The sequence below is a fragment of the Hippocampus comes genome, unplaced genomic scaffold (genome assembly GCF_001891065.2).
Source record: "Hippocampus comes isolate QL1 unplaced genomic scaffold, H_comes_QL1_v1.1 scaffold242, whole genome shotgun sequence".
Taxonomy (NCBI): domain Eukaryota; kingdom Metazoa; phylum Chordata; class Actinopteri; order Syngnathiformes; family Syngnathidae; genus Hippocampus; species Hippocampus comes.
The window spans coordinates 884,707-909,008 of NW_017805385.1; the positions used below are offsets into that span (position 1 = coordinate 884,707).

The following is a 24,302-nucleotide window of genomic DNA, read 5'->3' on the forward strand; positions in this document are numbered from 1 at the left end:
GCTCAAAATTGTCCATTGATGTGAATGTGAGTGTGAATGGTTGTTTGTCTTCGTGTGTCTTGCGATTTGCTGGCAACCAGTTCAGGGTGTCCCCTGCCTGTTGCCCGAAGACAGCTGGGATATTCCAGCACGCCCGCGACCATCGTGAGGATAAGCGGATCAGATGATGGCTGGATAAACAATTGTTGAATAAATAAAAAGAAGAACAAGGGAAACTAAAATCAAATCTAATCTGTCATTTTTATCACCACAGTCCCAGTCCATGGGAACGTGCTGGTGGTGGCATGAAGTCAACAGAACAGTCGACCTCTTCAAATACCTTGGCGGAGGCTGCAGGGGTTAGAATGCTATGAAGCAATTGTGATCTTGCAGGCGAGTATGTGTGCGGCATATGAATGTGCCAGTCGCACCCTGAAATTCACACATAACGCACATTATCTGCATGGAAGAAGAAGAAATGTCCTTTATTCCGCCTCTGGTGCCTTAGTGGGAATTTTGAGAAAGATTCTTGGGTGGGTCATCTTACGTTCATCGCATTTTCACTCAGTCCAATAGCAATATTTTGTCATTGACTTACTGAAAGGCCACCCTGCTTGACTGAGCACAAGTGGTTGGAAGAACCTTACCCAAAACATGTTTTTCATGTCAGACTAAATGGCCACGATGGGGATGGGGGCACGGAACAGCCAAAGTCTTTCCACAGCTGGATTCTTATTTCCACTGCACCATAGTGTAAATACGGTATACAAAATATAGGACCAATTGTAACAGTGTCATTGGGTTTGTAACTTCCATGCTCGTTAGGTAACACCCAGGCTTGTTAGTTTCTTACCTGTGTACATTTTTTTATTATTATTATTATTATTTTTTTGGTAATAATTATTTTGAATGTCTTTACGTGCGGAGACGACAGTGGATAATCCTATAGAAGAGCTGTTAAAGTTCATTAAGGCACATGAGACACCTATGGGATCCTTTAGATCAGTAACGTGCCATTTTTGCCATCACATGTGGCTGTAAATGTTACTGATATGCTGTGTGTGACAGCAAAGTCCTTCGCACACCGTACAAATCAGCTGAAAAATAACAGTTGGCAAGTCACACACGCACATTCTGCAGTTTGATGTCTAGGCACCATGCAATGTTACATGGTGAGCCTCTATAGGCTTTTGAGGCTGCATGTACAGTATATTGTACTTTATCACTTTGATTAAACCACTAAAGGACAGAGAAACAGTTAAGGAAGACGCGGCTTACGACAGAGAGAGGACGTTAGTGTGAATAAAAGCTAAGCGCTGACTGCCAGAATGAAATTGTAATCAATTCTGTATGACCACTTGCTTTATGGGGTGGGGTTTAGGTTGAAATAGTGCATGTCCACAAGGTAAGAAGAGCTGCAATGAGTGTTTGATGGATTAAATTCAGATTCTTGTAGCTCCTGAAATATGGCGTTTACTTGATTGCTCTGTGAAGAAGTGTGTGAGGATTCGTGTTTGGCGATGCGTTATTTATTGTCTATCAGCTCGGTGAACTTGGTTGTTTTTTCACACTCTGGGCTCTGCTTCCACTCGTAGAAGCAGGAAGCCAAATAACACTCGCTGCTGAGTGAGGCAGAATAGGATCCAGACCACCGGTTGCCTTTCTCACAAAAACCGGACTAGCCATTAGTCGCGCGCATAAGAAAGATCCACCTCTAAAATGAAACAATTTCAACATTGAAAGAAATGTTTGGTTAAATCCGGCTATAATTCTTGATATTTGGGGGAATTTTGACAAACCCAGGAACTGTTTTTAATTGTAAAGCAAATGCACACAATCTTCTCATCTTTGCTAGAGAGAAACTAAATTCCGTTTAAAAGTGAGACGTCTGCTTTCTGTCTTTTCTGAAGTGACAATTATTGCCGTGCTTCAAGAACAAAAAAAGGGGATGTTCTTTATGAGCATTTCACATCCCTCTTTTGACCACATCAACAGGCAGTAAATGGGGGCTGTTCTATCCTTGGAGAGCAGGTTTGGACCAAACATATGGAGAATGTATAGTCAGCAAGTACGTGACAACACTGCTGAGAGATGTTGTGGGTGTTTTTATTGATCCTCACTTAGTTGTTGCTTATGGGAGGGCTTTGTCATCCCCCTCTAGCATTGTACCTCCACGTATTGTCTTCGACTCATTAAAAAGTCACCGAGCCACTTCCTTCATTTTTTAGCACATTTAATAAGCTACCAGTCAACCCTTCGGCGAAAAGGAGTTTACAAATTGCATTCCCTAATGATGCAGCATACGATGTCTATTCAACAAATTGGTGCTCAAATGGTCATAAGAAGTCATTAGGGTTAGTGTTTTACATGTTCTTTTTTGTCAGGGTGAAGACAGATTATCACAGCACACGAGCTACGACTCTTTTCTTCGATGCCAGTATAATGCAGGTGAAATGAAATCGGTGTTTTTGCGACACCGGTTATTAAATCTATCCATTTGAAAATGATATTAGAATTTTTTAAAATAAAAATTGTATTTGTCAACATGAAGCCGACCTAATTTGATTCATCCTAAGACGTGGAGTTACTCAGATGGTCATTTTTCAAATGATGTCATTTTTTTGGGGGACGCCGTATGCACACACAAAAAAGATGGTAACAGCTTCATTTGTTTGTCCGGTGAAGCAAAGCATTAAATGCGTCTCGCACGGCACCGAAAACACATTGGACTTTTACTCACCGTCACTCCAGGTTCCCCCCTGTCTCCTCGTGTTCCTCGTATCCCTGGACCACCCTGAAACACACCACAGCTTAACATACAGTATCATGATTCCCCTAAGAAAGGCCACATTGCATTTGTACAACGGACAGCTGCGCCAAGGCATTTGTTGATGAGGTTAAAAACCCCAAAAGATTCAAAAGTGTGAAAAAAAGTCAATGTAAAACACAAGGCAAAGATTAATTCCTACAATGATCCGGTTTCAACTATGCTTCCTCAATAACTCAGCAAAAATGTCACTTTAATGCTCTTAGTATTGAGTCGTATCCACAAGGAAAGTCTCAGTCCAGCAAACTTTCGGCAGACTGTAGTTCCAACTTGTCCCTGAAGCTATAAATTATTCTACTTGGAAGAAATTACTTCCTCTTGTAAAAACTCCTTCCAACTGTAGATTCATATTAATTCTATGTGCTTTGACAGACTAATAGTGTCTATTTACTGAACAAAATAATCCATGAATACTCGATTGATTTGGAAGGACTCTGGATAACAAAATGAATTCTTTTTTGGATTGCTCATGAGTCTTGAATTATCAAAATCTGAAAACAGTACGACTGCAGTACGAATAAGGTAAGAATTGCTCATTTTTTAAACCTTGGCTTTTTGGAAGGTTCTGGTCAGGATAAAGACGTTCCAAAACAAATGAATTTGGCTGCTTTGTTTGATCCCCTGTTGCTTTGGAATGCATTTGACAGCCTGCATTATGCAATTTTATTTGGACTGATGATGTAAAAATGTCCTGAGCAATAACACATCACCACTGTGAAGTGGGTCCTTGGGGTTCGCCTTCCAGATCGTGTCCATATCTGACCCCATACAACCAGCCCTCCCCCACCATATAGCCATTTAGCAGCCAAATGGGGTGATTTTTAAAATAGAATAAAAATGATAATAATCATCAACATGTGTTCAAGTCACAAATTGATTTCTACAATGAATAAGGGTTTGTTGCATGCTGTTGTCATATTTATGAATGAAATGATGTACACCACACAACGGAACGCGGAATCTAACTGCCTGCAGCTCGATCAAATTCTTCAAAATTGCATAACACTACCTGCGCCACAACTTAGACCAGCTTTTAACTGGTCTAAAGTTTAGTCTACTTCCAGTCACCAAATTGTGAGGTGGTTTATAGAAAACACCCTTGGTCAGGCATAATGCCCAGCATAGCGCAGCACAGTCTGCCAAACTCCCAAACTAGGTTTGCAGTGGCACAAACATTAAGATGCACCACTTTTTTACGCTGGAGCGCACCTCTGCTACCTACACAAATAGAGCCCAGTTATGGGCTGAAATATGTGGCACCAGTAACTAAATCTGAATAATTTATATTTGAATTACAATTGCGAAACTTGAATAAGTGAATTGAAAAACTGAATCTGACCTGTATAATTTGAATTTGAATCCCTCACTGAAATTTCAATTTTCACAAAAAAAAAAAAAAAAAAAAAAGTTATTTTTCTTCTTTTTATTATGTAGTTTAAATCAAACTGAATTTACATGGAATATCACACCCTAATTTAACCACAGTTTAATTTTTGATGGTGCGGCGCGTCACACTGATCAAACTGATATTTTTGGTGTCCTAATTTGAAATAAACGTAACGGGAGCGTTCAAGTACCGTAATGCGCTCTAGTTACTCGCGGACTTAGTTTGCACTTCCAAACTCCAACATCGTAACTATCTCAGATAAACATTCTTCATTATCAAATGACCAATGCATTGTGTTGAAAGAAGGTATGGTATGTGATAAACACACAAACACACATTGGAGCAGAACGAATCGGCGACCGGTATGCTGTTGTAACACTGAAAAGATTTATGGCACCATGGCATTCACTGACGGCCACATTCCCAGTTAGAATGTGATTTAAGTCGTCTATTCAAAGCTGCGGGGCCAAACAAACATTGTGAAAAGGAGCCATACAGAAAAAGTAAAAGAGAGAGTCGGTGTTCGGATGAAGAGGACGTGAAAAGCAAACAATAGGATGGCCACAAAGACAGTGTCACAGCCGCGTGCTGCGCTGTTGTTGGTTTAAGGATAACGAAACATTGGAAATTGAGCATTTACATATATATTGGCTATGTGTCGCTGAATTGCAGTCGGGTTGCAATACAAGCTTCTTAAGTGAGACATAATTAAAGAAAATTAGAAAGACGCTGGCAAATGGACATGTGGAGTCCTCAAATGAGAAAGTGGACCTGACTTGGTTGCACAGGGATGAAAAGTGTGGTGGATCCTAATCTTCTGTGATAAATGGAATCACCGTTTAATTACTCTCTCAAACTAGGTGGTGCCGATGGCGGAGACAGACAAAATGATTGAGAGTTTAGAGAGTCGTAAACAAAGAGCAGAAAACACAGGCCATATGGTGAATGGAAAGACTGAGCGGGGAGACAGCGACGGACTCATTGAAAAATGAGAATGATGGCAAGAAGTTTGTTTATGGGTTACTTTGCTCTCTCTGAAAAACACCTACACCATCGCATGTTCTGGAAACATTTCTCAAAAGTGATATCAATTCGTATAATGTTTGAATTGAAATCAATTTATCTTCCTCGACGTTCAGAAACCAAATCATTAAAAGGAGATTCCTCAGAGAACGCGTAGTGTTGGGTCAAACTAAACTTTTCGTTCCTAACTTCCTAATTATATTGGCAAAGAATGAAGGCACTGAGGAAAAATATAACTTATAAATTAGGGGCAAAGAGAAATAGAATGAACAAATACAAGTTGACTAACAAGACATTTGTAGTCAAATTGAATTCTGAAGCAGACAAGCAACAAGGACTCACAGGAGGTCCGGTAGGTCCTGGGGGTCCCTTGCTATCTTGAGAGCAGGTGCAGGCATGGGGCATTGAGGGGCACTCCTCTTCAACTCGCTGCAACATGAATGCACCAAAAACCAGATTAGGATGATGTGTGGAGTCCACGTAATTCTTCATTCTCATCAATCTTTCATGATAAAAAAAAAAAAAAAAACCAGTATGCTTATCAGTATTGAATGCCCATCTCAGTCATTATTTTCCTATTATTTAGCCATGTGAAAGTCGTATGCCAAATAATTTCCAAATTTATTTTTGATCTTTATTCGAAAAGAACAAATGTATCAAAGAAAAAGTCCAGTTGTCTCAAGCCAAATTTCGCAGATTACCACGGCCTGGATGAATGAGAATATATGCAAACAAAGAAGAAAAAAATTTGTTGAGCAAGTGCATTGGTAATTTTCTACTGCTATTGAGACAGTACTTTTACAATCACTTGGGGGGAAAAAAACCCTACACCACATGCATATAATGCAATGCAATGGATAATAATTTACTCAAAGCCCTCGTTCTGTTGGGGATTTTGCAATGTATACCTCTCTCTCTCTCTCGTGTGTGTACACGAGAACATAATGGGAATGGAAACATCATCCTCTTGGTGCCCATTGCCTGTAATTTGATTTTGTAAATGAAATTAGGTGTGGTTAAACGGCGGTACTGCTTTGCCAGTGGCCATCCCCATTCAAAGGGATTCCAAGTCATTTGGATATCATCTTTGTTTGGTCGTTCTGGTTTTATCATCACTCAGTTTGATCACAAGCACAATTACGGCTCTGATTATCTCAGGCTGTGATATCCGCCAAATGACTGCACATTCAGGGATGACAAGTGTGTGTGCGCGTGTGCGCGTGTGTGTGTGTGTGTGTGTGTGTGTGTGTGTGTGTGTGTGTGTGTGTGTGTGTGTGTGTGTGTGTGTTCTTACCAAAGCTGGCAGTTCACAACACTTATCCCTGCTTGCCCACGACGTACTGCAGATGATATCAAACATCTGGAGCTGAAACTGCAAAGACACCCCACGTTAAACAAAGTGTGGTTCAAGGCTTTTGTGGCCTTAGAGACGTGTGATGTGATGTGAACATCTTAGGGTTACTGTTAAGTGGATGAAAAAAAAAAAGGAAAAAAAAATCCACTTCTCCTCCTCCTGTGACAATTGATGTGTGGTGCGTGGCTAATAATGCACTTGTCCGTCATCTCCGCTTTTTTACATGCACACACACGTCATTGCAGCATTGCACTGCTTGATGAAGTTTATTTTTAAATATTCAAAAGTATTTTTTTTCTGCATGATGTTCTTTTTTTTTTTTTTTAACTCTGTCTTGTTCAAAATGTTCTTCTTACACTGTCAAAAATGTGTTCCTGATGATTTGATTACATTTTTTTAGGGGACAGCACAGAAAATGTACCTTTTAATTGTATACAAATATATGGATCTCTGGAAGGTCTGCTCAAGTATGAAATGAAACAACCAACAAAATCTTTAGTTATATGCTTATTTCTTCTTGATGTGGATGGGTGCTCATCTCCTGATCTGGAGGGAGTCTGAAACCCTCCAGAAGCTTTTGCAGCTGCCTCAATGGCCTCGATGCTATAACATGCTCATGATTGACAGACTTAAAGGCATAATCAGCAGATGTTAATATGGCGGTAGAACATTCATGACTCCACACTGACCGAAGCAGAGTTGTCTCCTCTGCCTCGAGACTGCACCATTCGACCCAGGACCTCCACGCCATCCGTGGTGATGTTCCCGGCTGCAGTGATGGCTTTTTCTCCCACAACGGCGCAGTCCAACACCACCTTCACTGCCGTCTTGCTGATGGTTACATGGAGCTAAACAGAGGCGAGCGTTAAATGCATTTGAGCATTTATCAAAACTGCTGAACATAACGTTACACACTTACAAAAGTGAACAATAAATTAAAGGAGGCAATGCAATCGGAATTTTTTAGTTTGTTTAAATTTGTGATGAGTGGATGAGTAAAAAGTGGATTTGGTGGCAACAAAGGCTTGTAAGTCATGTTGATCCCCAAGAGATCAACAACAAGACTGCAGGTTGAAAATAAAGGACTAAATAGGAAAAATAAAAGAGCAAATTAGGGTAAAACATCAAATAAACAAAAGCGAAATAAATAAAAAGGTTTGTGTTTGTGATTATTCACAGTCTCAAACATCAACAGCATCACTTGGTGTTTATAAAGCACCTCGTTTATTTTGGTCTGGCTTATCATTTTCCAGACATGAGACAAATTGCTTTTGCTTCTTCTGCTGAGAGTGATGCATTATCAGTCATATTGCACGTATGATTTTGGGAGGAAATGGGGGAAATTTATTAACTCTGTTGGACTGTGAGAGCAAGAATCCATAACGCCGAGTTATCGGGTGATTCTTATCTTGAAAGAGCACAAACACAGCAAAACAAACAGCAAAGAGTGGAAAAAAAGAAATGTAATCAGGGCAAAACGCTACAAAGTTGATTCTGATGTGCCGTTTATTGTGAATACTTATTTTCAATGTGGATTTGAATGTATTGCGTTCATTTGTATCCCTGAATGCTATATTCAATGTAAACGATTTTTGGTGCACACCACACAGGGAAGCAGGCTGTGCAGTTTCCCATCATGTCTGTCTTTGTTTTTGTTCCAACTCCAGCTGGAATGAAGGGCGTTCCTCTCCAGCAGGCGCACCCGTTCCTTAATTTTTCCCAATCAAAACCTTGCACAGTATTGAAGGAACTGATAAATTGCCTACGCTATGTTGGATAATTGACCTTGCTTACTGTTTATGCTCAAGTGTTTTCTAGACCTCTCGTTCATAGTCGTTTTGTAAGTATTGGTGTGAGTTAGTCTTCGTGATCTTGTTTTTCATGTAAATTCGACTCTTGTCATTTCCTTTTTGGTTCTGCCTTTTCCTTGCTCCTTGTGACAAGCAATTTTTGTTTGTACTTTGTCGGAGCCTGCATTTTTAGGTTCCAAAAACATTATTTGGTTTAATTTTGAACTTAACAGGTCCACAGGACGACTCAAACCGTGACTGCAGAGCCCTCCCCACAGACAGGCCATCGGGCGTCGTGCCCGACCACCAAGATGCTTGTGAGCACCCCGCTTGGGGCAGCAATCTCGAAAAGGAAAACAACCTTTTCTTTATCTCTCTCTTTAATCATTTTTGTTTATCAATAGGCATTTTTGCGCTGGGAAATACAAATGCTTGTTTAACAGTGTTATATTTAAAATATGAATGGTTGGTGTGAGTTTGTCTGATCTTATCTGGCCCAATCTTGCCAATATTTTCAGAGGTTGAAGTGAGGATAAGTAGAGAAATAAATAAATGTTGGTGATGATTGACTGTGGTTTTCGGACATTAGGCGAAATATGGAGTTCTGTCTGTAGGATATTTTAATAACATTAACTGACCACAGCCCCGCATGCATTTCATGTCTAAGGTCTAAGCTAACCACCACCCCATAAAATGTGAACGAACACAAAATAAATTTGACACCAAAAGGGTCTCTGATAAAAACAAATTCTTTTTAGCGCGCAATAACTCAATGTGCCTTATGTAAAATAGTCTCCTTGGCTATTTTGCACCTGGCCTTCATCCATAATGCCGTGATGTCAAATGATAAGTTAAATGATTGGAAATGTTCCTCTTTTAGAGAATTGACGGTTTAAGATTAAGGTTATTGGGTTTAGCAATATAAAAGGTGCATGTGAAGTGCTGTCATGTCTTGGCTTTAATCGCTTCACTTGGCGGGAAGAAAATGTCACTTCACTTGTAGTTCTTTGCTCCTGTCAAAATCCGCCCACCTCACACATTGCCTCAAGGTGAAAAATGGATTTAGCCACATGCTAATCTTTCAAACAAGTCACTGCACAAACGTGGGCATGCAGTTGAATTTAGGGTCTAACATGCTGTATGATCTAACCGACTACATGGAGGTTGAAATATGGAAGACTGAAATAACACAAACTAAGGCAGATTCATCAATCAGAACTATGTGTAGGAAAATCACATGCTCTTTTTCAATATTTTCTATTTTGGAGGAACTATCAGGCTGATTAACGTCCCTTTCGCAACACAAAGAAGCGAATAGTCCTCCCAGCTATTTTTTGTATGGTCATTAATGGTAAGATAAATTATATGCAGACTAATATTCGCTAAATGAAGAGCCCCCCCAAAGGCAAATATAATAACTGCAGCTCCTTGATCTTTTTTTTTTTTTTCTGGTTGCAAGGCAATACGTTTGGATTGTAAAAATCGGTGGGCAACGTGAAGGGGACACTACACTACAAGCTAAAAATTAATGATACCTATTAAATTTCGCATCCATACTGCATGTGTGGCTTTGCATATATAGTTGCACAATATATAGTCGCTTAGTGGTTCTTCATACAGGGTTCTGTCGGGTCTCTTTGAATAAGTGAGGAGTGGGAACTTTGAACTGCTCCAAGAGTAAAGTGCCCAAAGACAATTTCTGTTGTGATTTGGCGACTAAATCCTCTCAATTTACATCATGGATTTGGGTGAGAAAACTGTGATTGAACATGCGTGTACAAAATCACTTTTTGCTGGTTATATCTTTGGTGTAAAAAAAAAAAAAAAGAAAGAAAAAAAAAGAACCCATCCACACCATTTCTTTTGCAAGATTGTTAGCCTTGTTTCTACTTTTTTCATGTCTAAATGTCACTCATCACCGCAGATTTGAATAGATGTTTAAAAAAAATGACTTCGCCAAAAAGTACTTGTTAAAACGACGACTTGACCTCATGATGAGACACTTCAAAATATCAAAAGGCTTGTATGAATGATACAAAAGTATTTCCCTTTTTAATGGACACTTATAAGAAAAAAATACACCAATATCTTACTTTAAGTAGAAACTCTAACCTTGTGAAAACTTCCATGGAAGAATTTTTTTATTTGAGTTCCTTCAAAGGTGACACTCTGAAAGTCTCCTTTGTAGTCGTAGGTGAAGAATGTCAAACTCTTCCTTGAGTCTGTGTGAGATTAGGAGAGATGAACAAGATGACATATTTTACAGATAATATAATGTATAATCTTAGAGGCGCATGCTATTGAATGTATGGGTTTTGCAAAAACAACCTGCTCAGCTTTGATTACCACCATCAGAGAGGTATTCAATTAACAATATGTTCATTAATGATGTACAGTGAACCCCACATATCAGTGTGATCGGCATTTGCATAGACTTTTTTTTTTGTTAACCTACCCTCAATCTTGTTCGCTGAAAATTCTGTTTTTCTGCTAAAAAAAAATGCTGAGCACTATCTTATGGCATGTTGTTACCAAGGAATTATGTTGACGTGAGCACTTCATTTAGTTAGGCCATAGCCCTGTCTAATAGAAAAAAAAATTACACCACATTGTGGCATCTATAAGGAAAAAAAAAAAAACAACACTTTTTTTTTTTTTAGCTGGAACAGCTAAACTCCACAAGTAGTTTGCGGAAAGGTTTGAATTGTGGGGGAATAGTGTAGAAATTGATAAGTGGTGTGATACTGCACTGCAATATACTGAGAGCCGATTCTAATACAGTAGTTGGCTTTTCTTCTTTTATCTAAAATGATTATCTTTTATCCAATGTGACTGAGGGGTCTTGACAATCATTTGCCGCGCACACGCTGCAGCCTCGCGGGGACACCAAGCAGCCTTGGTTTCCTTGGACAGATTACTGCCGTTTAGCAACAAAACTCTAAATGAAAGAATCGGATCACTCTCAACAAGGGCAAACGTCCTGTACGTATCGTGATGTCCGATGCGGCCCAGTCACAGCAATTTTGGCTTCCAACGCGCATCGCCACCATCCTCATTAGTTGAAGGTATCTCACTGGGTCTGACTCCAAAATAACTGCACTAAATGTACAATGCCGCATATTGTATTACTCTCTGAAAAAAGTCTGTAAATAACTTTGATATCCATCCTCATTAACAAAGTGAGAGTTCTCTACTCTCCCCAGACGGTCTCATGACTCGCTGTCGGCACTAGAAATTCATTATTTTTTTTGTTTTGTTTTTTGCTTAACATACCTGAGTAAATTTAAAAATACCCTTTGTCTTCATTTTTGGGAAGTTGCTGCACGTCCCCGAAGTCCCGATGGAAAGGAAGCCTAACACTTAGAAAGGACTGCTTTGGGGTAGATACGATTTAAAAAAAAAAAAAAAAAACTTCAGACATAAACATTTTGCAGACCGTGCCTCTTGTCATGAAATGATCAAAATGTAACTCCAAGTACAAATTGTCTGTGTCAAGTGATAAGTTGCATCACATCTATGTTCTCATCATACAAATGTCTCCAGCCTGAGTTTTTAAAAACGCAGCATCATGAAAGATTCATCTTGAGGTGCTGAGACTGGAGGAGACACCACAAATCCACAGATTGAGACAACGACAAGATAAAGAAGCAACACAAGTTAAAATAAACCCACTGTCCAAGATGAGTCCAACCAATGGCTTGGTGTCCTTATCGAGGATTTCCCACAATGCAAAGGGCTCATGTGGAGTCTCGGGGAGCAGGCGGATCATCATAGAGATGGTGTAGTCAGATGGTAAACCTTCAGGATGAAGGTACCTGGTACACACATGTGGAAATGGGCAGACGCATGCACGCACATGCACACGCACACGCACACACACACACACACACACACACACACACACACACACACACACACACACACACACACACACACACACACACACACACAAAATAAGTTAACTGTGCCCTAAAGGCATGTGCTCACGAGGTGTCTTTTCCAAGTCTCTTTGCTGCTTGGCTGAGAGCTTTTACGGAGCGTTTGGCTGCCTCAAACTGTCTCAGAGTGCCATCTTTTTTCATCAGAGAATCAAAAATTTGGGGGGAGGGGGGGAGCTGCCTCTGAGCACTCGAAGTTCAAAAGATTTCAGCTTCTGCTTTTCAGCACTCTTGTCAATGTCACGTTTGAAAAATTGAACGCTCCTAGTTACGGAGGCTAAATTTAAAGCTGGCTGACAAAAAGCCCCGACACCACCACAGACAAAATAGCATTTACAGCCGCACGTTGGATGACAATTGAAGGTTCTCGCTCCATTTTAAGTGCATTTAGTTTTAAGTAAAAACAGTCGAACCTCATTACAACGTACCCATGTCTGCAACATTTTCAAATTTCTTTCCCCTGAGCTGACCCATCCTCACTCACTTGGTGGGCTGTGACACCAGAGCGTCGCGGTGTAGCCTATAACATGGGAAGCTGTTGAATGATCCTGGTTCCAGAGACACTCCAGATATGGTGCTGTATTCCTTCTCCACCAAACCAAACTTCTCCATCATTCGAAAACCTGCAGGAGACAAGTCCTCGTCACCCCGTCCTGCCCCGTGGCTAAGGTGATGTTAGGTGGCATTCCCTGTCAATTTCACTCCTTACCTGCCATGCTGTTTCCACTCATCAGAATAGACGGACAAGCTGGATGTTACAAACGTGTGAGTTAGTTCGATCCGTATACTTGCGTGTGTCATGTTGTCAATGTGGGGTTACTCACTGGCAGTGGCTGCCTCGCAGACAAAAGTAATGAGCTGCTCTTCGATTTTCTTCACAGAATCCAAATCATCCACGAAGAAGACATGTCTGTCACTAGGCTTACTGGCAATGTTGACTAGTTCCCCATAATCTGCATCCGCAAAGCCAATGGCAAAAATGATGTATCCTGGGGGATGCAATAAAATGAGATCGACATTCAATAAATAGGACGTTAACGGCGTTCTCACCAGGTTGACGATTCTGCTTGTGGATAGTAAAAACTTGAAACGTGAATTAAATGTCAATAAAACTGCATATCGCAACAATTGTCCATATTATTTGGATTCTGAGGTGTTGGAACTACACAAAATATATACACAAGCCTCCCCCATCAGCAGCTCATAACGTAAGAGAAACAAGCAAACACAATTACATTTTGTCATAGGATAAAATCTATGAGTGCACAGTATCACTAGTTGGCAGATTTCTTCTGGTAAATCAGCCCTTTAAATATTGTTTGTGTTGACTTGGACTGAGCAAAGGGCATATTGATATTTGTATGTTTAATCTGCTCTCATGACATAGATATCTTCATGTTTCAATTATCGCATTATTGCTGTATCATGAGTGTTACCGTGAGAAAAATATTGCAATGCTAGTGTATTCCCACCTGTGGTTATCCATCCATTCATTTTCTGATTTGTTTATCCGCACAAGGGATGCGGGGAGGTGCTGGAGCTGATCCCAGCTGTCTTCGAGCAGTAGACGGGGGACACCCTGAACTGGTTGCCAGCCAATCGCAGGCCACACAGAGACGAACAACCATCCACGCTCACACTCAGACCTAGGGACAACTTAGGGTGTTCAATCAGCCTGTCATGCATGTTTTTGGAATGTGGGAGGAAACCGGAGTACCCGGAGAACACCCATGCAGGCATGGGGAGAACATGCAAACACCACACAGGAAGGCCGGAGCCGATATCGAACCCTGCACCTCTGCACTGTGAGGCCGACACACTACCCCTGGTTATCTTTTGTTTATTTTTAATTTTTTTGTATGTGGAACAGATTACAAACCGTCCATCTGCATCTCCTTGGATACTTTATTGACATCATCCTGTGAACGGCCATCAGTGAGGACAACCAGGACTTTGGGTACCCCCCTCCTGGCTCCCGCATCAGAGGTGAAAATGGACTCCTTCACATGCTTAATGGCTCGACCTGATGAAAGAAACCAATCTGAATTGAGAATAATCATCACAATAGCAAAAATGTCCATTGAAGCATCTTCATCCATCTTCATTTGCCAGCCTTGCATGAGTAGCAAGGGAGCGCCCATTTTGCTCATCAGCAGGTACAGTAACTGTTAATAATTATCCAGTATACGATATTGTAGAACATTAGGGGTTCTACAATGAAGCAAAATGTCTGTCCTTTCTTCTATCGCCCTGGCATTTTAATATAGTCATAAGTTTAAAAAAAAAAAAAAAAAAACACTCTCTTTCTTCATTCTGTCCGCTCAAATAAAATATGGTATGAAGGCTAAAAAAAAACATATGCATGTCAATGAGAGACCTGCCAAACTCTGCTGGCAGCTAAGCTAAGGGCATCGTGTCCATTAGCATTTCCAATAAGTGAATTTAAATGAGCTCCTAATGTTTCCAGATAAGAATAACCAGATGACAAAAATGTCACAAAGCTTAAAAGTTGAAGAACTTTTAAAAGTTGAGTCACAGCCAACTTTAATGGATTTAATCAGTCAATAAAATGCATACAGGCATCTTTGATAGTTTAGAGACCCTCCCATAAGACAAAACATAAAAACTTTATTCATGAGATGATGCTTAAAGGCATTTTCTCCATCATGTGGGATTTGAGCCTATAAATATTTGATTTTGTTTTTGTTACTGAACAACTCTTGTCCTGACTAAACTTTGAAAAGAGCCATTGTGAATACATACATCTGTAACACATATGGCCTCATGCTTATTGTCCTTCAATGTCAAACTAGTATCCTTAATGGAAAGAAAAACAGATCATTAAACTGTCCTTATAGTGCTGATTGATCAGTTCATTATCACCACACAACATGTTGGAGATTCTCACGTACCCATTCAGATAAGTATTTATAGTTTGTGATGCTCCACTTAACCTTTTTACGATGGCATGGACGATCGCCATCATCTATTCTCAGAAGTGCTCCTGTCAATTAACATTTTGCTTTCTCGTCCTTCTTGTCTCGATCATTAATAGTGAAAGGGCAATGGAGTCAACTCCACAGTTATGATTTCCTTTTTTTTTCAGGCTCCAACAGCTTAAAAGACCAACTTGTCTTTTAATATTAGCTGAAATGTACCCCTTGATGGACTACACACACGCAGTGGTGTGACGTTTTTCTGGTAAAATCTCATAAGGCATCTCCCTTTCCGGGACTGCCGGGTGCCGGTGTTTTGAAACGGTTTTACTTCAGAGAATTTTGATCAATTGTCAATGTTTTGGGGTCTTTTTCTATGATTCTTTGCATTTGTGTGGTTACGTGTATTCGTCAAGACTACGAAGAAGAGGAGAGAGACAGTACATTGAGCTACTCCTGCAGTAACTCTGCAGTTTAACTCCGCTTTGATGAGGAGCGGAAGCAATGGTTTGCTAACATTTGCAGGTATAAATTTCTAGGTCCAGAGAGCACCAAAGTCTGCTCTCTGCATTTTCTTCTCGCTGATGTAATAATGCAGCCGTCAACCACACAAGGGCACCGTTTGTTCACACTAAAACTCCTAGAATTGTTATGTGGACTTATGACTGGGTGACATTACATCAACAGTACTATAGAGTCTAACCCGCCCCAGACGTTTTGGTGCCTTCAGACATAGAATGCAGAAGTGGTGCGTTCATACAGTCCATAAAACAAGGAAGTGCATTTTGTCACCAAATAAAGTACAATCTCACACCTCTCTCTAGAAGGAACATAATCATAAAAAGTGAAAGATATTCGAGTTATTTTTTCACAAATTACCCCCCCCCCACACACACACACACATAATAATGAGCAGATGTTAATAATGTGCAATTACTATAATGATACCCCAAAAAATATTTAGGTTACACTCACGTAAATGTACTTTTCCAAATGTAAAGCTATATAATTTGGTTCAGGTTTTATGGTTGCATGAAAAGGCTTGAAGTTGTAAATCTGAATGTCACAAATGTAAGATAACAGATTGTGTAAAATGCAATATTTCACCATACATCCTGGAGCCAATCAAAGATGTTGCAATATTTTAATTGCAAAAAAAAGTAATACAGTATAGCATAACTTGTCCAAATGTTCGACTTATTTGTGAAATGTATAGTCTCGATACCTTGCTACAAGGGTTTGAGTGACACATAAAGCTTGCACTGGCACTTGCAGACATTGTTATGTGAAAATGTATTTATGAGGAGGATTTTTGCTGCTAAACTTTCCTCCTCAGAGCATGTTGGAGGATGGAAAACATCAGCCACATTCACATATATCGCCACCGCCAAAGTTTCCAAAGTCAACTTGACAGCTGTGTGAGTGTGGAGCGGAAGCGCTCCTTCAAGGTGATGATCCTTCCTTGTAGATCCTGCCTTTTCTCTGCATTTCCATCACAAGCACTCACCTGGTTAATATAAGCAAGAGCATTGAGACTAATTAAAATCTACCAGCTGTCATTTCATTTTTGGATACTAGCCGTGGAGCGCAAAATGAGCACACATTGAATCTAAACGATGTACATGTGACAAAGATGCAATTATATTGTTGAAACTTTTCTTGTAAGTTGGTTTTTTTTTTTTCAGAACCACTTCTGCCTTTAATGTGACCTATAACATGCACAAGATAAGTGAAAAACAAAGTGGAATCTTTGAAGGGAACGAGTGACGAAAATAATTGTCTTGTGGTTGGTGTGTATACGTCCTCTAAAAGCCAAGTGTATGACAGATTTCAATTCAGATTTCAGGAATTTGACCTTTCCTTTGTTGCATCTAACAGCAAAAGCCACTCTCCACCGAGAGGTTCCAAAGGCTCAGTCTCAGAAGGGTCTCAGTATTGAAAGTTCTAGTCAGGAGAAGAAGAATTTCAATGTCATCAGATGTACCTTGGAAAAAGACTTCCTCCTGTGGAGAAAATTGGGCATGGTAGTGGCATCATAAAGAAAACCAAATCCAGTCACCAAAATTGCTGAAACCAACATGAGCAACATGAGCTTTAGGACACTCTGGCACTTAGTGCCTGCATTCTCCAAGTGACAACAATCTCCAGTATTATTCAGGATGTAGAGCTATCAGCTCAGGAGGAGATATAAAAGGCAAAGCTGACTGCTCTACTGGAAAATGTCAACACAGATGAGAGGCATTGTTGGCAACCTATGAGTGGATACAAGAAGATATGAAATATCTCCAGAAGCTAGGAAAGGGGAAGGAATTGACCTCTGATTGGATTACATCAGATTTACGAGGTTTATGATCCTCTCAAGCCATCTTCAGCAGCACCATCTCCCCCACCTACAACTTCATACAAATATCTATAACAACTATTCTAACACCATTTTTGGTCAATTACACTTTATTCACAACTCCACGGACTTCAGCAACTAACTCGAGACTTTGGCTTCATTCAACATCATCTCCTACTTTACAATTGCCCACCACTGTGGCAGTTGATGTGATCAGGGAAGAACTACAATAAGACCAGGCTACAGGATAGATCCAAACTCATTCCACACCAGGTATGCAATTTATTTGAACTTTACTTTCAATGTACTGGATGTTTCTCTGAGCAAAAATAGGACTGTGCTATGATTTCAGCAGTCTCCCACATTCATGGAAGAAGTGAAAAGAAAAGCAAAGGACTCCATGAGAGGAACAAAGCCAACTTCTGCTTCAGGTATGTGGATAACACTTGGATTAAAATTGTAACCCGCTAAATTGAACTTTTCATTGAACATATTATTTTATGGACAGTAACATGAGAGGCATAAGAGGACGGAACCTCAGAATTGAGGTCTACAGAAAACTACCCACAGACCAGTACCTCCTCTTTGGCTCCAAACAGCCACTTGAACTTGTTATGGGGTTGTCCAACACTCAAAGACAGAGAAGAGTAGATCTCTACAACAGTTAGAAGGAGACAGATGCACAACAGGGATGCTGAAGCTACCCGTGGGCATCCGAAGTGGGTCTTTTATCATGAGAATAAGGGATATGAGACTTGATCCACTAATCGAAATGCGGCGATCCCTCGCCAAGTTAGTTTGGGAGAGAAAGAAGAGATTTTGCCCAAACATGACATACTGATGCATATCAAACCCAGAAACACCCTGAGACAAAAGCTACTTTGTTCTCTATGGGCAAAGTAGTACCGTGCAACGTAGTATTGAGAGGTGTGCCATGACCTTCACAAACACAGCAGGCCCAGCACAAACAAATGGCACAATGTAGAACGCCAACTCTTCAGGTCCAGAGTCAGTTGTTCATTTGCATCTCAAAAGAAGGGGCATCTCTTTAATCACAATGTCAAAATTTGGGACAGCTGGCTTGTGGGAGCTGTGACAAAATCCATCACTGTCAAACTAGAAAGACCCTCTCCCAACCTAGAAGGAGGACTATGCTCGTCTTAAGGTTACTACTGCTGTATGTCCTGACATCTCTCCTCCAAGGGTTTTATGCCACCACGGAGTTAAATGATTATGCCAGAGGGTTATTCACCTGCCACACCTGGCAAAAACAAAACAACAACCTCCACGTCAGCACCCGCCAGGGACGTAAATAGGAGATTAAAGGTGAAACGTCTTCAACAACCAAGAAGAGGGTGTTCAACTTTTGCGGATTACCATGACTTGAATGACTGGCGTATCGACACACACATATTGGATCACATCTACACCCCTTTTTTTCTGAGATCTGTCAAAAAATGACAAATGATAGGATGGTTGGCCTATAAAGAGGAGATTTGTCAGATATCTGCCAGTGATACATGTTTCGACACTGTCCAGGGATCACACAGTGCCAGAGTGGAATTACAGAAGCTAGCCAGGCGTGAAGTGATACAAGGAGCATAGCAGAGGGGACGGGAGGCCCAGGAACTCGGAGATGGAACCTTGGTAAATGCAAAGAGTTGGTCAAGAAAAAACATATAAGAGAAAGAAGCCGACAGGAAGTTATTATCCATCAGATGTTTTTAATATATAACTATGCCAGGGAATTGTGGTTCAGCAGCTCAAATAACTACTACTACTAATCAACTACTGTGTGCATGTTTAGTCAACCCTGTCAGTGTAGATTGGGCTTCTTTCATGAAAGCGGTTGTCTCACCATCAGCGGGGATGTGAAAGATAAAAATACTGAAAATAATCTCTTCCTGTTTTAGCCGGCAAAGCCTCGCCGCCTCTCAAACCTTTATTCTCTCGTGCAGAAGGATATTTTTACCTCTGCCAAGGAGCTTGATTGTTTGTTTGTTTGCTTGCCAGTTTATAAGCAAGAATAGACATACTCGGCACTTTTTATGATTGAAAGAGTGGAACATGGACAAAGGAAGAACGCATATTTGAGGAAACTACCGGTAATTGTACATAGTTCTATTTTCTTTGTGAGATCCAACTTTTATATTAAGACAAAAAAAATCATATTCTCCTTGCTAGGAGCAGCCAGGTAGTGTCCAGACTGAGGGAAATTACTTGAGGGGACCACTGGAATCCATCCCATTAATGTAGGAACAGTTTTATTTACCCAACGACACCCTGAAAGTACGAGCATCAAGCGTGACATCTCTCAAAATGTCACCGTACCCTACCTGTGGAAATTAGAGTTACTACCTCAGTAGACTTATTTTAACACTCTAGCATTGAAATCAACCAACCCTAGTATCCAAATTGCCACTTGCGGGTGAACCCTGACATCTGAAGTTTGGCCTGTTTTCCTGCTGCTCCCCCACCCTTGCTTGGAGAAGGGGTTAGGTGGCAATGATTGAAGTGAGGCTGGTGCTGTCAGGATTCTGCACGGACTGACAAGGACAAGATCTGAAGTGACAACTTCCCCGGAGGCATTGCTGTGGAGGGTTCCACATCAACTGAGCGGGATAGGTCCTGAGGTACAAGCACTTCATCGAAGGCGCCTTTCCTGCAGCACTTCATTTCATGAACTTAGAACCCTCACATTGTTTAAACTAACATTGTACAGCACCACACATACTATGTGGTAAAAGTTGCCCACTCGGCATCCATTGCAACCTGGTTATCCTGGAAGGAGGATCCCTTCATCTCTGAGCCCCCTCTCAAGGTTCTTTCCTGTTTGCCTGGGAAACCCTTGAAGACTTTTTTTGCGATTAAGCGCGGTGCAAATTGACTCGAAGACATTTAAGTGCAATATTAATGATGAAACTGAGCATACTGCTGCGGTGGCTTAAAATATTAAACATAGTCTTTAGAAGTAATACCTCTCCCACGGCCTTGATGAACACTCGCACCTACCTACTGTACATGTTGGCCATTTTGAGGTATTTGGAGAGCCTCGTGTGGTACCTGGTGTCAAAAGTTTGAGAACCAGCGTTTTATTCAATGTATTCGATATTATCTCACCATGTAGGTTACGGTATTTTAGTACTCTTGATAATGGGAACAACAAAGCGGTCATAAATTGTAGTGATTGATGGACACCTTGCGATAGGGGTTAAAAATGACAGCACCGCAAATACAAAAGGTGGTGGGAGTAAAAATCAAAGAGAGTAAACAACGTGAATGGAGGCAGGGAGGAGTGAACTGCAGGGTGTTGTACACGAGGGTAGAAAAAGGGGGCGCGGGATGAGATGGCGATGGAAAGCACAAGAGTATAGAAAAGATGAAGCCCTGAAGCAGACAGAAAAGCACAAGGACACGTTTCTCTGAACAGTCACTGATCTAAACCCGGACTTAAAATGCTCTCAAAAGCCGACATTCCCTGTAAAGTCTCATTAAGGCATCAGTGTTACCGACATTCACCTTGTGCTCACGAGCACAGCTGGACACTCTCACATGAATATTACAACAGATTCAGAAACCACTCGACTTGTTCAGTATTCAGACCCTCGGAGTCAATCTCCCGGGTATGGCGTGTGAGCGTTTTAACCAAAAAAAAAAAAAAAATGCAAAATGAGGCCAATGGAAAGGAAACTGTAATTCCTACTCACGATTGTACAAATATTGTTTGTAAAAATGGATGGAGTGCAATAGGAGGAAAACAGTTTATTGTTGAATTTCAACTAGTTGAGAACACAATCTGTTAAAGAGGCCCATTAATGCTCTTCTGGTGTTTTGATTATAGTGTAGCAGCAGATGTCCGTTTGAGATTTTTTTTTTTTTTCCCGAGCAAAGTAATGTTAGCTTAAAAGTTGGGAGCGACGGTCGGTTCTTGCCCTTGGATATGACTATTTCACCTAATACTACACATGGGGAAAGTCCATCTGCTGCTCAGCATCCCGTGGTACCAATCAAAGCTCCACAACGGCTGTCGGTGGACTTCGGGTCGGCAATGCAGACTGTTGTTCGAAAGCAAAATGTCTCTTGTCTTAGCTGAAAAGTCCCCCTGTGAATCAACACCAAGTTTCTTGTAAAATGTACTGACCTGTCTTTGTATTGCCTCCCTTGTATTTGATCCTCTGAATCGTTTCCAGCAATGCTTCTTTGTTAGCATGGGAACTCAACTGGACCTCGGTCCGAGCATCGTCACTGAACTGACAAATGGCCACCTGGACACAGAAATGGACTCAAATTAGAAGAGCACCAACTACACTACATAAAATAATCAAACTATCAATTCAGTGTTACTGTTAAAAAAATTTAAAAAATAAAAATTAACAAATAAAATAGGATTATCATTGGTGTGATTGCGAGTTCCCATTGCCCAAGATGATTCTGTTATTTGCGCTCACTAGTCTGTACACCTGTACTGTAGCACAAATACTTTTGCAACACTCAAATTAAAATAATTTTTTTACTACTTCCGAACTTCTTTTCTGTCGCCTTAGACCCACCAAAACTGTACGCTGAAAGAGGCAACCGCCCCGTCGATCTGCACACCAAGTAGTCCTGCAACACCTCTTTTAATCACCATTTTGAAAAAAAAGGTGTTTTTTTTTCTTTTTTTTTTTTTTAATCTACATATTTGACTAAAAGAGCGCAATTATGTCAAAGTTGCTGATTTGGCAAGTGCTCTGAACCCAAGAGCTTGTGATTTGTCTCCTAAAATAGTCGTCTGTCGTTATCACCCAGAATAGCTTCATTTATTTAAAACTCTGCCAATGCTGACCCAACAAAGCGAGAACATTTCATTTTCTTCTGTGTATTTGAAACTGACAAAGTGTGCGAATGCTGTTTAAGTGAGAGAAAAAAAAAATTGCTGAACTAAGCTGGTGGACTTTACACAGGGAACTATATAGAACATAAATTGAAATAGTTACACACTCCCAAAATCAAAGTCATTTGCAAAATCTAAAACGACTTACCCACAAAGAGACTACAATTACCTCCAGACTTCTAATGGTGCTGTTGTTGGCTCAAGGCGGCCGACATAAAGGAGCCAACTTTCACTTGAGATCACGGCCAACTTTCTCGCATTACAGCCAATGTTTTGCTGTCGCGAGCCCACCGCCACGGGGTTACAGGGCGCGATGAGGGTAGCAAAGTGCTTAACGGCACATAGTGTACTGTGCAAATGAAAGGAAAAGGTTCCCCAAGCACCTCCACAGAGTGACAAATGAAGCGGCTGAGCACCGGCGACATATTGTGTAGGGTGGGGTGGTGGGGGGGGGGGGGGGGGGGGGGGATAATAGAGCATTAACTGGGAATTTAATCACTTATTTTACATAAAACTGTAACCTTTACACATTATTTTTTTGGGTCAACAAAAATGTGTTGTTAAATGAAATTTATTGACCCCCCCCCCAAAAAATCTAACAATAAACACTTTAATGAACACTATTTAAGTATAGTCATACTATTTGTGAGTCGTCATCTTTGGCAAATAAGGTCAGAAATCAATAAGGGGAAAATTTGTAATCTGATGAGAATATACTCATTTTCTAGGCATTATTGATGAACCTGATATCAGAGAAACACTCTGAGCTTGCGGAGATTGTAGCATTCAGTCAGGCAACGTGATTCTAAGTATTCCTCCTAGTAGATTTTATGCTAAGGATCAAGATAACTGTTTTTTCCAGTAGCCTTCTAGCCTCGAGGCACTGGTGCTGGAACCACTTGATATTTGTCGTAAAGAGTAATGCATTTGGAATGAACTTTCCAGAAAGTGCACTTCTCAGGGACAAAACAAAGTGGCAACAAATAAGCAGAGATGATTCAACGCTTTTCGCAAACAACACAAACAGGCTCTCTTGGGGTGCAGCGTTCATTCATGGTAAATGCCCATTGTTCTTCCAATTTTGTGAATTTAGGCTGTTCTGCTGCTAATTTCACATCAGAAAACTGATACCAACTCCGTTTCAAAACAAATAAGGTGTCAAAGTTGCTGTTCTTGTTTGTGACAGGAATTTAAGATGTGGTCAATGTTTTTTTTTTTTAACCAAATATTCCCTCATTCTAAATCTGATGTCCTCAACATTCAACATAGTTAGGATTTAAATTTGTTTTTAAAAGACAAAAAATTGGGGCAAAATGTAATTTAAGATTTTTTTAATTTGGTACTTTTAAGATAACAGACTTCATGCCCCTTGTTTCAAAAATGGCAATGACACAAAGAGAAGAAAACTGTTTCTAGGAGCAATTGGTTAGTTGCCATATTTTATGAAATCACCAAAACAAATGTGTATTATTCAAAAAAAAGTACGCAATGTGAGCACTTCTAGAGTATAAAATAGCTTATGACAATGGGGAACGGATGTGGAAAAGTAAGAATTCAAAGGTGAGCACGGCAATACTGTAAAGCGGCTGATTTATTCTTAAGATGCAGCAAGCCTTCATTCATCTCACAATTGGAAGCTCCCGAGGAAACGTAGTGCACTTCCATTTACGTGAAGTTTACTGTCAGTCAATACGTTGTGCACGAGGCAAGAAAGACTATTGCTGCACGTTTTGTCAACCTTAACACGTACTTTGGGCGGCAGGATCTCATGAGTGAAAATCAATGGGCCTGCAAAGTATGGCCCAGAGCAACGTACAGTATGGCCCACAAGATTCCTTAACCCGGCCCACCAAG

General features: G+C 40.5%; 1 protein-coding gene across 2 annotated transcripts in view; it reads right to left on the bottom strand.

Annotated features, from left to right (window-relative positions):
- Positions 1-24,302, bottom strand: part of col14a1a (collagen, type XIV, alpha 1a) — a 103,789-nt gene that overhangs the window by 21,950 nt on the left and 57,537 nt on the right. For both annotated transcript variants that reach the window (XM_019872916.1, XM_019872917.1), the window contains exons 27-37: positions 21,717-21,840; positions 14,178-14,321; positions 13,123-13,287; positions 13,008-13,046; positions 12,783-12,921; positions 12,033-12,175; positions 10,473-10,582; positions 7,260-7,418; positions 6,511-6,588; positions 5,559-5,645; positions 2,720-2,773 (exon numbers count right to left, since the gene is read on the bottom strand). In XM_019872916.1, coding sequence (XP_019728475.1) covers positions 2,720-2,773; positions 5,559-5,645; positions 6,511-6,588; positions 7,260-7,418; positions 10,473-10,582; positions 12,033-12,175; positions 12,783-12,921; positions 13,008-13,046; positions 13,123-13,287; positions 14,178-14,321; positions 21,717-21,840 — 1,242 coding nt within the window. The remainder of the gene's footprint in view (positions 1-2,719; positions 2,774-5,558; positions 5,646-6,510; positions 6,589-7,259; positions 7,419-10,472; positions 10,583-12,032; positions 12,176-12,782; positions 12,922-13,007; positions 13,047-13,122; positions 13,288-14,177; positions 14,322-21,716; positions 21,841-24,302) is intronic.